Raw genomic sequence first — 15,920 nt, 5'->3', positions numbered from 1 at the left:
GCGAGTCGCCTGGCCATGCAGCTCAATGAACTCGATGCGGAAATGCAAACGCAATAAATTATTGCCGTGCCGAATGAAGCGACACAGACACACGAAATGGCTGTGGAGGCTGCGCTGAGGTGGCCCAAAGGATACGCTGGGCAACATAAATCCTTACGGAAATTTATGCTGCGTTGAACTTAAAATGAAATACAATAAAATGTGCAGCATGCAGCTGCAGTGCCACAAAGATGCCAGTGGAGGAAGCAAAAACAAAAGGGCACACACACACTCGCACACTCATAACAATAATAAAATTTATTAACGTAGAACAATTTTGCATTTCCTGCCCACGGGCCAGCAAATGATGTAAGAAGAGGGCCGAACAAAGATGCCATAAAATTAATGCCAAGGCATTATATGTCTTATATATATACATACACATATATAAGACATATAATAATGTATGTATGTATATGCATATTTTGAATATGTCTGTATGCCCGCCCAATGAGGCATTCAAATGGCGCTGAAAGGCGACCCAAATGAATGGCCCCATAACAGCGCAGCGAAACGAGAATTGCCTCGAGCCTGTGACATGAGAAATCTCACACAGACAGGAATCACAAAAGTAATTCGCTGAGACATATTGCAGCTTATCAACAAGAATTTGGCATCAAGTTGACAGGGAGACTAAGCTAACAGACTAAGCACTATTATTTATTATACAAATAATAGAAATAAATATTCAGATAAATATATGATTTATCTCTGTACTTCATAAATTGCGCCGACCAGGCGTATGCGCAATAAAACTGAATCAAATCTCTGAAGTATGGGCAATAAATCTGAATCATAATGTGGAAAACAAATGCAATGTACGAGGACCAGTCTCAGAATAGATAGCAAATGTATGATATAAAGTATTTCATATTAAATATATAAATATATTTATATTAATTATTGATCTCTTATGTCCGTAGAGCAGAGCCGACGATGTAATTACAACCATAGAAGAGAAGAGTTTCATTTAGGCTTACATAGGACAAGAATAGTAGAGAACAGTTTTAATTGGGCTTATATAAGACTGCGACGGGGGTCCAGATGGTATAAAAGTAATCAAATATTAAATAATACGGATACATTTTTATCTTCAAGTACTTACTTTGTAGGATTCAGACGATGCCTAACCGCTGGAAAACTCAAATATAATGATGTAGATTTTAGTGTACTAAATCTTTAGGATTCTGCTGTTCAAGAACTTAATAGATTAGGAGTCACTGAGATTGGCTCATATAAGAAGAAAGAAAATCTAAAAATGAATCTAGATGTTTTGGATATAGCTACCAAGGCGAATACTTTATCTAAATCCTATACAATAGTTGTCAAAAAATATATTCATAAACCTATACAATGGTTGACTAAAAACAAAATGTGATAAATATATATATTATTGCTAATTAAAATTCTCTAAGTGAAGTAATTTCATTTCTATAATTCTCTATTATTGATCGAATTTGTAGAACATTCCAAGCAGATTTAAAGGCTAGAATATAGTCGTATTGGAATTAGCTACAGTCTTGTAAGGGATTGTTGGAAATTTTTCATTTGGTTTTCTCTTTTAAATTACTAGACTTAAAATTATCTTCCTCTGCTTCGACTCAATGCTTCTTCAGCTTAAATTGAAATTAAAGCATTTATAGATACTTTCTACACATATACATATATAATAAAAAATGGTAATGCGACTGTTGGCCCCAAACAGTTTTCATATCTCAGAACTTGAATGCAGCAAATCGAAGCCATGCTTAAGGGCAGCATTTCGCAAAACGAGCGATAAAAACATTTAGATCTTTCCCCAAGTCCATAAAAGTATTTAGATCCGGTGCAAGCGATAACAAATTTTGTGAGTGCATTGAGCGAGTGCAATAACATATTTAAGGGATGCAGAGGGTGTCGAGGGGGTACTGGGGGTTGTTGGGTGTCGGGGCTGGGCTTGCTTGGAGGCAGGTGGCGACTACCTTTAGAGCTTAATGCAGGTAACTTAATTGCTCGGCCAGTGCAGTGCAGTGCAGCAGTCGGGGCGTTGCGAAAATTATAATTATAATCATAATTAGTGCACTTAAAACTAAATCGAAATTAACTTTTAGTTTTTGCAGAAAACGCAAACAGAAAAAAATAAAATAAAACGAATACATCGAATTTAATTCGGTGCTGCAGGTGAAAAGCTTAATTACATTTTCAGCCACCAGTTGTTGTAATTATTTTCTTGTTGTTGTTTCTTTTTTATGTTGTTGTACGCTCAAGTTGCAGTTATATAAAAAAAAATTAAATTGTTTTTAAAAAGTTATCAAACTCTGGTCGCCAGCTTCACATACACGAAACGGAACATTGAAAAAAGTAGGTAAAAATGAAAAAAATAAAAATGAGCAAAGCAAACGCAAACTTTTTTGTATGCAAATTACTTTAGGGTGCACATTAGAAATGCTAAAGGGTGTTAAATTTCACGGGTAGTTATGTTGTCTGAAAGGCTACAATGCAAAGAGCGAGACAGAAAATGAAATGGAAGAAAAAGGAAAAACAGAAGAGAGCGACGTGGTGCTGTGCTGATGGTGCAGGTGGTGCGGGTGGTGCGGTTGGTGCTTAGTGGTGGATACCTTTTCGGTTGGCGGTGTGTGGCTAGAAGGTCTATTGTTCTATAGGCTGTATATGTGTCTGTCAGTGTATATATGTGTGTGTGCGTGTTGTGTGCGCTATGAGTCTTAATGGTTTTTGTTGTTGCAGTTGCTCTGGAGCATATTAATTCATTAACAAACTTAAATGGAACGTGAAATTATTAATTGCTGGGCTAATTAATTTATAATGAGTTTCGGCCTGGCAGCTGTTCCACGCCACATAAGCCATAAGCCACAAACCATCAAACAGAAACGGCTGCTTGCAAGGGCAGATCGCATATTAAGTATACGCCATGTGGTGCGACAAATGATCGTGACAACAAAACGACACGTGCTGATGCGAGTGTGTGTCTGTGTGAGTGTGTGCGTGTGTATTTGTGTGTGCACAACAAATAAAACTGTACAAGGTGAGCGCTAGGTAATGGCAAATATGTGTGGATGTGTGTCGCCCTTGTGTGGGTGGCTTTGCTGTAAGTGTGTGGGTGTGTGTCGGTGTATGTGTGTATGTGGCTGTGTGAGTTTTTTGAGAATTTGGTTTTGTTTTGAGGATCTCTTGTTGCGCTTCGCTGGTTATCACAGAACATTCAGTTAAAAATTACAATATGCATTGAATGATGCGTACACTATATGTATGACTAGGTCGTATATTAATTGTCGTATAGGTTAATAGGCATAAATATAAATATATATATATATATATGTATGTAGAGATATATATGTTTTGTGTACAAGTACAAGTATAAATATATTCAAATTTGTAAAATAATGTAGCTTGAAAAAATCCAAAAAACGTTCGTATACACGCCGGGGGTTGCACCACATAACAAATCATGATCATATCATATCAGGTCATCAAATTAGCTTGGTACGAGTACAAGTACAATTATTATTATTATTATTATTATTATTAATGTATTATTAATATTAGTAGTAGTAGTAGTAGTAGTATTAATAGTAGTAGTATGCTTATTAACTGTAAATTGTTGTAAGTGTTAAATTTGATGCGCAAATCACGATCATCAGCAGAACGAGCGAACGAACGAGCGAGCGAAGGAACGAACGAAGGAACGAACGCAGGAGTGTGGGAATTGCAGCAAAATATCCGGCGTTCTTTACGGTATGCGTACGAATATGTATGTATATATATTTTTGTTTTTTTATAATTTTTTGTTTGGAATGGATATATTAACGTATATATATAAATGACAATTCAAGGTACATATCAAAGTAAAAAGTCAATCAATTCAGTTCATTCGCTTATTATTACATCATCAAAGGTCATCAAAAGTAAGAAAAATAATCATATACATAAATATATAGTCATTAATATTATTCAGATATATGGAATATATGTATGCATACATATATATATATATGTATATATACATACATATATATATATATATATATATATATATATATATATATGTATATATATATATATATGTATATATATACATACATATATTATGGTAAGTTAAGGTCAATTTACATGTATGCGTATATATATTAATAATTATAGACAGACAGAGAAAGAGAGAGAGAGAGCGAGAGAGACAGAAAGAGATAGAGAGGTGAGAGATAAAGGATAACAAGTTTGGGGCGCTGACCATGTTAAAAATACATGAGCATTTCAAATTCTACCTTCTTCAATTCCTGGGAAATTTCGGGAAATCGGAACGTTAGGCGTGGCCACGAAAGGGAAACTATTTGAAAGTTCTCTCATGGGGCTAATTAAGTTTTAATTGCCTGCTGGAAGTTTCGTATGCACACATGTGCGAAATCAAGGCTTATTAAGTGGATGGGTGGGGTGAGGTATGCTGGGTGGGTGAGGTGGGTTGCGTGGTTACACTATGATTATTATAGGGGGCAACTCACAAATGATACAAAGTAATTATAATTTCCAGATAAATGCTATATATATGCAAGTTAAGACATTTGCCAAGGTGTCAGCGTGTGTGTGTATTGTATATATATATATATATATATATATATATATATGTGTGTGTGTGTGTGTGAGTGCTGTGTCAATGTGGGAGTGCGGATGGGCTGGGGATTTTAGAATGGGGTGTTTGTTGAATGGATCTGCATACGAATCGAAATCAGAATCGGAATCGGAATGCATTTGTTGATTGCCAACAATTCTCAATTACGCATATTTTCGATGTTTCGTTGCATTGTTTGTTTGCTTTCATTTAAAAGGGAAACATGTATGAATATATATTTAAGTTTTTCAATCAACTAACAGAGAGCGGCGCACAGAGCTTTAAAAATTCATAACAAACGGCCGAGCGCTCCGCTCGGATCATGAATAAATCAGAACAGAAAAAACTTGTATTGTTCCATCCATACGAGCGAGTGGAAGGGAGACAGTGAGAATGAGAGAGAAAGAGTGAGTGAGAGGGTAAAATTATCCAAATGCTTGCACACCCACACGGACACGGACACGGACACACGCCGCGCCAGTGTGGAGAACACGAATGCAACGAACAAAATCAATAATTATTAATAATAATAATGCCCAATGCAATATTAATGAAAACTCAACTGAAAATGAAAAATGAAAAATGAAGAACCGAGGCACACGCAAATGAATAAATATTAACACCCACACACGTACACATTCGCAATTAAATCGTATTGTTTTTATTATTATAATTATCCTGTGTGTTTTTCTGTTTTTTTTTGTTTTTTTTTTTTTTGTTTTTTTTTTGTTTTTATAAATTTGCTCATCGTTTAATGCGAACTCAGTTTCTCTTCTTCTTCTGCTTTTGTTATAAATTAGTAGTTGCTCTGCATCATCCATAATTATCATATAAACTCTTTTTATTTATTTGTATTATTATTTCCTCTTCTTTCCTCTCTTTTCGCTACGTAAAATACAAATTATTACAAATCTCAGTAATAAATAGAGCTAAATATCTATTGAAAGGGAGCAGATCTAAAAGAGAGAGAGGAAAATGAGTTTGGATATTCTCTTTGCTAGGATAGTAAACGAGGGCTCTCTCTATATGAGTTACATTGGAGTCGTACTTCTATGCAAACGGGGTCTTGTACAAAATGGGGTAACAAAATAAAAAATGATAATTGGTATATGGAAAATAAGTTTTATTCAAAATCGACTGCAATTGCTTTTCAGTTGCAAATAAATAGGCATATGAATATTTTATTTGGTACACTTAATGATTAAAATTAAATACAAGGTGCACACATTTACATTGCATTTTGCTTGAGATTCAAACGTCATCATCATCATCACCACCAACATCAACAGGGTTATGATCATTATCAGCAATTTGGCCGCCAGGCCGTTTAATTTCAATCTTAATGGGCCTCTGCAAACGCGCTGTTTCGTATATCTTTACTTTTAACTAAAAGGCATAAACGTAGTAGTAGCTCAATCATTTCAAATTTAAGAAACAATAAACAATAAACAATTAAATAAATCTATGTGGTAAAGGTAGCATATCAAGAGAAAGGGCTGATCTTACAGATAGTCGTAATAATATATATGGTATATATAGTCCTTATATTATATAATAAACACATGTAAATCAAAACAAATAACCAAGCAGCGCGACATTTAAGAACTCAAATTCAGATCTTTCAAACTTGTTGCAAAGGATTCCAAGACAAAAAACATAAGCCACATTGAAATATATCGAAAAAATATATATAATTCTATATTTATAGAGAGAGAGACAGAAGTAGAGAGAGAGAGAGAGAGAGAAACGTGCCGTGGAATGCATGTTGTTGTTGTTGTTTCTGTACTTTTTGTTGACCAAAACAAATTATTAACTTCTTTTTTTCGCATTCAAAATATTTATTACTTTAATAATTGAAAAATGAAAATAAATAAGGGAAATCCAGTTTTTTTCATTGTTTGACTGACAGCAAAATGAAATTATAATAATTGCGCTCAATATACAATATATAATGTATATGAATATATATTGTATATATACATATATACTTGTTTGCTGTTTGTTTTTGTTATTGTTTGCATTACGCTGCGTTTGATTTGTTTGCGCGTTCGTTTCGCGGTTTGAGTGGACTTTAAAGTGGGCCTGGAGAGGCCTGAATATTGCCAGAAATTGTACTTGCCTGCAGCTCTGAGCTCTCAGCTTTAATTGGCTGTAATTAAGAGCTGCATGCGTGCATGCATGCATGGCACTTTAATGCATTAATCCACTGTTATCGAGTTGGCAGTGCGTAAAATGAGACTTTTAATGCATTTCGTTCATTGCACGAGAGAGGTTAGTAGTATGCCGAAATTGCATGCAAAGCAGGTGGGTGTGTGTGGGGTGTATGCTTTGTGCGTGTGTATGTGTGTGCCGAGTGAGTGTGTGTGGGTGAGTGCGCATTTGTATGTGCTAACCATGATATGCAAGAAATACCTGCGTCTAATGCGCTGCTGCGGTTGCATTCGTCGAGTTATTGCCTCAACTTGGTTAATATAAAATGCAACATGCCACACACACACACAGACACACACACACACACACGCACGCTGAGGCGGGATTAAAGTTGAGTTGGCTAGGCAAACTTTGCGCATTGTCTTTAGCCTTTTGTTGTGTCGAACAATTAATTGGATCAAGTTATTAGCAGACAAGACTAATGCAACGCAAGTGACGCGCTTTCTCGGTGGGCGTGGCAGCGAAGGCGGCAATGGTGCTGAGCATTAAGCGGCAACAGCTGCGGCTCTTAAGCTTTGCTAAGCCTGCGCTTCGAGTCCCGAAAGTCGACTTGAGTTGAGTGAATAGTATGAGTGAGTGTTTGTGTGTGTGGCATGCAGCAAGTGGCAAGTGGCAAGTGGCTAGCGGGTTGCATGCAATTGCGTAATGATGCAATGAAATGCCTTTTCTTGATTTCAGCCCTTTACAAATTGCGCAAACTGTTAACGGATGCCCGGGGCACAGTCTGGGCAGGAGGCGACAGTAAAGTTTTGCATGTCGAGCCAACCGTCTTCCCAGGACGTTGGCGTGGGCGTGCCCGAGGGGGCGGGGCACTTGCAAGTTCTGATTTATGAACTGGCCAAGTTTTGTGTGGTGCGTGTCTGCGCTACAGCTGGCATTTATTTATGAGTGAGTCGCTGCGCAAACAACGAACAAAAACAAAAACAAAAACAAAAACGAAAACAAAACGCAAAGACAGGCTCTTCTTGAAGGATTAATTACGATTCATTGACTGACCCAATTGAATGCACCAGCGTCAGATCTCACTCGGCATGAACTTCATGAAATTGCACAAAAATGATAAAACTGTAATTTGATATAGACACACATACGGAAACGGAGACAACATGCCGCATAAGCAGTTAAGAAATGGAAATCAAAATGAGGGTAAAACTTATTTCTCGGCGGAGTCAACAGAACGAAACGAACTCAAATTTGTTTGAATGTGCAGCAGGCAGAACAACAGGCATCGACCTGAGTTTGTGTTTGCTTATGAAATGCAACCGAAAATCAAATGTTTTTAAAATCTGAATTTGAATTTAAATTTTAACAAAAAATAAATATTCGTGTTATAAAATATGTGGGACGAACTTAGACTACATTTGTCGCCCAGTTTGTTTCCTCAAAGTTCATAAACCATGCCTCAGCTCTCAAGACAAACAAGGAGTAACGAAACATGAATAAAACAGACATTGACAGTGAGAGTGAGAGTGAGAGAGAGGGAGCGAGAGAGACTATAAACGGGTTGAAGGTTGTTAATCAAATGACAAATGTGTTGCATGTTGCATGTTGCATGTGGCATGTTGTACAAAATAATAGCTGTTAAGACAGGCAACAAACATTTCGAACTGGAACTGGAACTGGTTCACGAATAGATGCACAGCTAAGATTGTGTGGGTGGGCGTAACGTTAGCCGTGATTGCCATTTCCGGTTTGCTTACTAGACAAGTTCTTGGTGAGGAGAACGAGGAACAACCAAACACAACACAACACAAAACAAAGCAAAATAAAACAAAGAAAGATAAAAATAAATACTAATACAAGTAGAAACAAATAGAAACGGAGTTATTAACATACGATTCGAGTTCGAGGAGTTACCAAAGAGAATGCACAAAATGCACGGAGCACATACATTATTACAGTTTACGAATAGTTATTATATAGTAGTATGTATATATATGCAGATATTACTGGTTACTTGCTTTGATTTTGATGTTTTACATATTCTGGTATCTTAAGTTTTTGTTTTTGTTTTTCTTTATATATAAGATTATTTGTAGTTTTGTTTGTTTTTTTTTTTTTTTTCTGGGTACACATTCCGTTGGCATTTCGGTGTAGCTAGTGAGATTATTACATATGCAAGTGTGAGAGTGTGTGAGTATTGTATGTGTGTATGTGTGTTTGTGTGTGTGTATTATCACAACCCATTTGTAAATCTCATCGAATATCAAAAAATTGTAAGAGTAATGAACTAATTGTCGAAATGAACATAAACTAAACTAAAACATTAGCACATTTCGAAATAATACGAGAGACGAATGCAGCAAGATGTCCTAAGTAAAAATACTAAGTATATCAGATACGGTTACTTAATTGTACAGTTATTTATATATATGTATATATATATCTGTATGCATATAGAAATGGTAAATGGTGCAGCTAGGGCTGCGTTTTTTGGTTGCCTGTTGCTGTTGCTGTTATTATTATTATTATCATTACCATATTATTATTGTTGCACGAATACTTAAAACAAACGGTAAACATGGCATAGAAAAAGGAATGGGATCAAATGTAAAAATAAATATAAATATACGTTCATATATTTATATTTATAGAGAGCTGTGTGGTTCATATCTGTTTTCGTTTCGTTTGATATAGATCAGTGATACTTTGTCTGTCTGTGTGAGTGTGGGTGTGTGTGTGTGTCTCTGTCAGATATACCTCAGTCCGCTTCTGACCTCTGATCTCTGCCTATTCCCCACTGAAGCTCGATAATCGAATTGGATACTACTAACTGAAATTCCTTTCACATGCAAATGAATGTTGCTGTTGTTGTTGTTGCTCTTGTTGTTGTTGTTGCTGTTTGTATGTTGTCAACTGATAAGATGTTGCACGACTGATAGCAGCACAGCCGAATTCATTTTAAATTTAAATTTAAATTTTAATTTGATTTTCATTAATTTATTTGCTGCCGGCTCTTGATGTGCGCATCGTAGTTGGAATTGGGATGGGGGTTGGGGCTGGGGTTGGGGCTGGGGTGGCAACAACTGCCGATAAGTTGATGGTCAGCCATAAAGCACGCCATGAATTATTATTGTTGTTGCTGTGGAAAGGCAAACAGCAATTGAAGCGGCCACAGGACCTGGCAGCTCTCGGCAGGCAGCAGGCAGCAGGCAGCAGGCAGGATCAACATGGCCCATACAGTGGGCAGCAACTGGGCATATGCATTATGCAGCAATTGCTGTTGTCAACCGCCGGCCGTGCTGCGGCACAGTGGCATCTTCTTTTGGGTGCCCCAACGCCAACCGAGGCAGTCCAGCCAGACGAGGCAGCCGAGCCAGCTGCCAGCCAGTAAATTAAGCGGAAAAGTGTTGCCTGTTCAACAATAAGGAAGGCAGGCAGGACGAGGGGGCAATGCAATGAATGGGTAGGCGATGCGGCCATCACAGAGCGAGAGCGGGGAGAGGGGCACTCGCCTCGTCTGTGTTATTTGCTGCAGTTGGAAATAACTCAGCCGCAAATGAGATAAATTGCGCGCACACAGATAATTGCATCGGCTTGAAAAATGCGAGCAGATGCCACATATGCAATAATTTTGAATATGTTACTGCGAAAATTCAAAGTACTTTTCCCTTTTCTTTTTTTGTCTACTTCTGCCTGGCATCATACAAATATTTGTGCAACATTTGGTCTGACGAGTTGCTGATTAAAAATACTCGGAGTCTGACAGAAATGAGAATTCAATGAGTGATTGCATGCCCGAAATGCTCAAATGAATGAATGAGTGAGTGAATGAGTGAATGAATGAATGTCGTCTGCTCTGCAATAATAGTTGCAGTTGTAGTTGCAGTTGTAGTTGTATTTACAGTTGTACTTAAAAGTTAAACACCTTATTGATTGAACTGACACACATAGGAGCTAAATGCATTTACATACACACACACACACACACATACATATATATGTATGGTGTACATGTGAATACAGTAGAGCCATTTACATCCTTTTACGTAATACGCTTTTGCCGCATAAATAAATAAATTTATCATGTTTTTTTTCAGCGTATTTTCTTTCATTTCTGTTTTTAATTTTTTCAGTTTGTTTTTTAATATTATTTGCTTTCAGCGTAATTACAGATTTTCATATTTTATGCGCTTTGTCATTACGTCTGCCACTCATTATTTTTATTGTTGTTGTAGTTGTAGTTGTTGCCATGAAAATTTAGCTGCTGCCGTTTAATGCAGTACGTGGTTTTAATTTCCTTTATTTCAACGTGGAAGCTCAAATTGTTGTTTTCGCGTTTTTCATTATTATTATTATTACATATTTATTTACGTGTTTTTTAGTTTGTTTTTTATGCTTGCTTGTTGTTGTTAGGGTTTTCAATTAAACATAATTGCCTTGCATTCGAAAAGTCGTGCCTCTATTTAATTATTTTTGCGGCAAACTTTGAATATTTTTGCGTAGTACTTGGAGTACTTTGCCCTCAGAGATCGGCAATGATTCGGTTCTGTAAGGAATCAAATAACTAGCTAGTCATTATTTTGGTCGACAGCAATCTATGGCTGAGCATCTAGTTTAGTTTTAACTTTAGTATAAGCTCAACTTTAATCGATATAACAATCCTTGCAAATCTCTGAGTGCAAATGGATATCTTTTAGATTGGGATTAAGTTCTAGGCTAAACTGAGAAACTTAACAGCGATGTGAACAATCGATAATCTTATATAGTCTATATATCAAAAGCTGCAACGATTAGCTTGGATCAAGATTCCATATCAGTTAATGTAGAGTAAATTTGATTTATATAGTGGATATAGTAGAAGGATTATGCTTAGATCTCTCTTTTCTAGATTTGATTCCGATGCATTTGTCTTCAATTTCGAGTACAATTTGCATATGCGCTATTAACTTGGCTAAGAAACTTAATTGAAGTGAATTATTGTCAGTAGTTTACGATAATCTATTCCTAACTCTACGAGCATATATACACAGACGTTATATATATACCACTCAATCAACGGGAGATTCTGCTTGGGCATAGCGAACACTTACAGCTGCGGGCTGGTCTTTAAGGCTTGGGATTATTTTAGCTGTGACCCGCCTGAGTCCAACGGAGTCTTTTAAATATATAGCGAGTCTGTTGCTGGCGCTGGGGGCTGTGTCCGGGCGACGAAGTTAATCCAATCAGTTGCGTTAACAATTTGTAATTGTAATTTTGGCTAAAACTCAATCTGGTTAGAGAGAGAGAGAGAGCGTGAGAGGGGGAGAGTGGGAGGCGGATAGAACGGACTATCGAATAGCTGGCGAAATAATACGCAATTCGTTGTCGCGTGGTTAGAGCCATCACCCACCACCCACAGCGAGCAAGCTTAGCACCTGGCCCCAATGGATCGATAGTAATTTAATCGTGCGCTAACACTCATATTCCACTATGAAGCTCTCTGATGCTGCTGCTACTGCTGCAGGCTTTGCTGCTGCTGCTGCTGCTGCTGTTGCGGGTGTCGCGGCATGTTGCTGATGCAGCGCTGTTGATCTGCCCAAATTTACTTGTGACAACATTGCGGTCGCCGATAATTTGCCATTGTATGTGAGGACACTGCCGCTGCTGCTGCCACCGTCCGACAGGCCATGCCCGTAATAGTTGAGCGCCGAGATTAGCGGTGCCTTGCCCGACCCACTCTGATGCTGACTACGACGCTGTGGCTGCTGCTGCTGCTGCTGCTGCTGGGGCCCTTTGGGGGCCATGTAGTCGGCCTGGCGCAGCGCAATGAATGTGTCAAAATTGTCCGCTGTCGAGGAGGCATTCGAGGTGCTCGAGTTGCGACGCAGCTGCTGCTGTTGCTGCTGCTGGTGGTGGTGTTTAGAGATGTGGTTGGGCAGTTGCAGCTTCTGCTGCTGCGACACGGACGAGTTCGAGGATGATGAATTGGATAGCGAGGAGGAGTTGAGCGAGTGTGCGGGCGGATATTGCTGCTGATTTGCGTAGTATTTGCGCAAATTCTCCAACATGTAGCGATTATTTGCGCTCGTATTGCTGTTTGCGTTTCCAGCTGATGGGGCAGCCACAGGCGTCGCAGCTGCCACTGCTGCTGCTGCAGTTGTTGTCGCTCCTGCTGCTGCTGCTGCTGTTGATGTTGTCGCTCCCATAACACTGGCTGCTGGTCGCAGCTGCAACTGCTGCTGTTTGCTGCTGGTGGCGTAGAGCGCATCGCTGGTTGGCCTAGCCAAAGCCAGTGCGCCAGCGTTAGCTGCCGGCATTGTGGTTGCAGTCGGTGGTGCGTCTCCTGCTGTTGCAGCACCACGCAGTGTGCGCTCCACAAACTGACTCGTTGTTGCTGCTGCTGCTGCTGCTGCTGTGGGATAGCTCCGCGCGTAATGGGCTTCCATGAGGTCGGCGCGTCGCTGCTTGGTGGAGTGCAGCAGCTCCGGGTCGCCGCCAAAGCCGTAGTATTCGCCGTGCTCGTACATACGGTCGATGTCCGCGCTTGGACGCAGCTGGCTGCCTCGCTCGATCCGCTCAAAGTCGCTGCGACTGCGCTGGAAGTGCGCCAAGTAGCTTTCGCCGCCTCCCAAGGAGGAAGCCATCGCCTCAGCCACCGACCCCGACCCTGGCACCGATACCGACACCGTCCCCTGCTCCGGCTCAGGCTTCAGCCTGTCGTCCTGTCGCTGCAAGTGCTGATTGAGTGATTGATAGAATGTGCTCTCGGCCAAGTTCTCATTATACGATGTCGTCAACAACTGCTGCTGCTGCAGTGGCTGCTCCTGCTGGCGCTGGTACCAATCAGCATGCTCGTCGCACTCGTTGACGTTGACGCGAATGCGAATGTCGCGCGTGATGTAGTCTGGTCCGTCAGGCGCTACTAGATCGTCATTGTCAGCCTCGTCCTCAATGCCTGCGACTTCATTAACGGCATGCGGCTCCTCCTCGCCGTCGTAGTAGAAGAACCGCGCCGACTTGGCGCTCTCTGCCAGTAGCAGGTCCTCGCTCTCCTCCAAGGCCAGCGCGTAGCTGGTCAGATTATCGAAGTAGTACTCACACATTTTATCCGGATGCTCGTAGCGCAGCTTGAGCGCAGACTCTGCATCCTGCTGGTGCTTCTGCTGCTCCTCCTCCTCCTGCTGCAAACTCGTTTCGGCCCGTTTCGTCACTGTGGGCCCACTGAACACGGACGCATAGTCCGAGCTGCTCAGCGAGTCCGAGTGGAAGACCTGCTGCGCCTTGCCGCGCCCCGCCCCACGCGCGGAAATTGGCAGGGTTCCCAGATTCTCGTAATTGGCCGCCATCTGGCTGTTGGCCTGCGACTGGCTGCGCTTGTGGCGTCGCCGCGGCGTGCCCGCAGCTGCTGGCGGTCTGCCCCCCTCCGTTTCCGTTTCCGTTTCTGTCTCGCGAATGCGCTGGGCGCTGGCCAGGGCGCGGCGCTGGGTGCCGCTGATGCGGCCCACGGAGTGCGCCGACTTCCGGCTGCTGCTTAGCTGCTGCTCGAAGTTCTGCTCCAGGTAGTGCTCCAGGTAGTGCAGATTCTTGCTCAGGTCGATCTCCGACTTATAGCTCTTGTAGATCGTCGCCTGCTTGCCGGCGGCGTGGGCCGCGGCGCAGCGGGACTCGTAGCTGGAGATGTGCGCCCGGTCGCTGATGAAGCGGAAGCTCTCGTCCTTGGCCAGCGTGTGGAAGCCGCTGAAGTCGCCGCCGTTGCTGCTACTCGCGTCGCTGCTGCTCGCCTTGAAGTTGCGGCACTTGTCCCGTATCTTCTGAATGCCATGCCTCGTCTTCGCCTGCAGCCGCTCGAAGTAGTTGGACTTCGGCGTGGTGGAGACGTGCAGGCGCGGCCGGTAGGGCGCGTGCTGGATGTCGTAGCCCCCGCTGCCCGCGGCGCGCATGCTCTGGATGCTCTGCGTGCGATTCGGGTAGCGGTAGCTGAGCTTCAGCTTGGGCAGCGAGGGCGGCTCCTCCGGCTTGTGCAGGCGGCGCAGCGAGAGCTGCTTGAAGATCGCCTTCGCGCGCTTCGGCTTCTGCGCCGCGCCCACAGCTGCCTGGTCGAAGTCCTGGCGCTCGAAGCGGCGCACGGGCACGCCGTGCAGGAACTGCTGGTGGTGGGCGGTGGTGGCCGGGACGGCATTTGGCTGTCTGTCGAAGAGCCGCCGCAGACCCTTGCCGCTGCGCTGCGGGCGCGTCGCGCTGGCGCTGCGCAGGCGCGGATTGACGCCCAGCGTGAGGATCTCGTCGTCGTGAAAGATGGAGAACGGATTCGTGATCACCGTGGAGTTGTCGGGCATAAGGCTGCTTACGGATCTAGTCTTAGTGCTACTCATACCTTGCTTACAACTACTTAACCCTACGTTCTGCTTACGGTCTAATACAACTACAACTTTGGCTTCATTGTGTTGGTGTTGGTGTAGGTGTTGGTGTGTATCTAGTTGGCGCGCCGAGTGCTGCAGATCCGTCTCGGACCTATGCCGACGCATCTGGCGATGCAGGCGGCGCAGCTCGCGCAGCGAATTGCTCTGCTTGCGAAAGCGGTAGAACGGATTGTTGATGCTCAGCTTCTGCAGCAGCAGCTGCGTCTCCTCGACACTCAGCTGCCCGTCCACTGGCTTATTGTCCTCTGCACTCGAGCTATGATCAGCTACCTGATTACCCTCTAGCTCCTCGCTCCCAACATTCAAGTCGAGCAGAGTTTTACCCTCAATACCAGGTGGCTTGTGCTCTGACAACTCCTGCTGCTGCTGCTGCTTGTAGCTGCTCCCTCTGCTGCTGCTATTTCTGCTACTATTCTTGCTACTATTTAGCGTGCTGGCTAGGCTAAGGCTGTGGGAGCTGCTGCTGCTCTTGGCTAACTCTAATGTATTGTTGTTATTGCTATTGGTCAGTGTCTCAGTTGCAGTTGCAGTTGCAGTTACAGTCGGTGTTGTTGTTGTTGTTGTGTTAGTTATACTATTATTATTGTTGTTGGTGTTTGTATTGGTGTTGGCATTACTATTATCATGTTCATGTTCATGTTGTTGTTGTTGTTGTTGTTGTTGGGCTTGCTGTTGTTGATAGAGAAGCTCGTTGCTTTCGTTATCAACTGCCTGCTAGACCCTAGTGG

The 15,920-nt window shown here is 41.9% G+C and overlaps 2 protein-coding genes across 4 annotated transcripts in view; both read right to left on the bottom strand.

Annotated features, from left to right (window-relative positions):
* LOC108621872 (uncharacterized) overlaps positions 1-15,920 on the bottom strand; it is a 151,776-nt gene that overhangs the window by 13,514 nt on the left and 122,342 nt on the right. The window lies entirely within an intron of this gene.
* Positions 5,801-15,902, bottom strand: LOC149270897 (uncharacterized). Its single transcript, XM_089462596.1, has one exon. It carries the CDS (start codon positions 15,295-15,297, stop codon positions 12,244-12,246), a length of 3,054 nt encoding a protein of 1,017 aa, XP_089318722.1. The 5' UTR covers positions 15,298-15,902; the 3' UTR covers positions 5,801-12,243.

The sequence above is a fragment of the Drosophila arizonae genome, chromosome 2, assembly GCF_054131065.1.
Source record: "Drosophila arizonae isolate 15081-1271.41 chromosome 2, UAZ_ARI_1.0, whole genome shotgun sequence".
Taxonomy (NCBI): Eukaryota; Metazoa; Arthropoda; class Insecta; order Diptera; family Drosophilidae; genus Drosophila; species Drosophila arizonae.
This window is presented reverse-complemented; position numbering and strand designations above follow the sequence as displayed.

Excerpts from the sequence above, each read along its gene's own strand:
- LOC149270897 (XM_089462596.1), bottom strand. The coding sequence starts at position 15,297 with ATGCGTCGGCATAGGTCCGAGACGGATCTGCAGCACTCGGCGCGCCAA.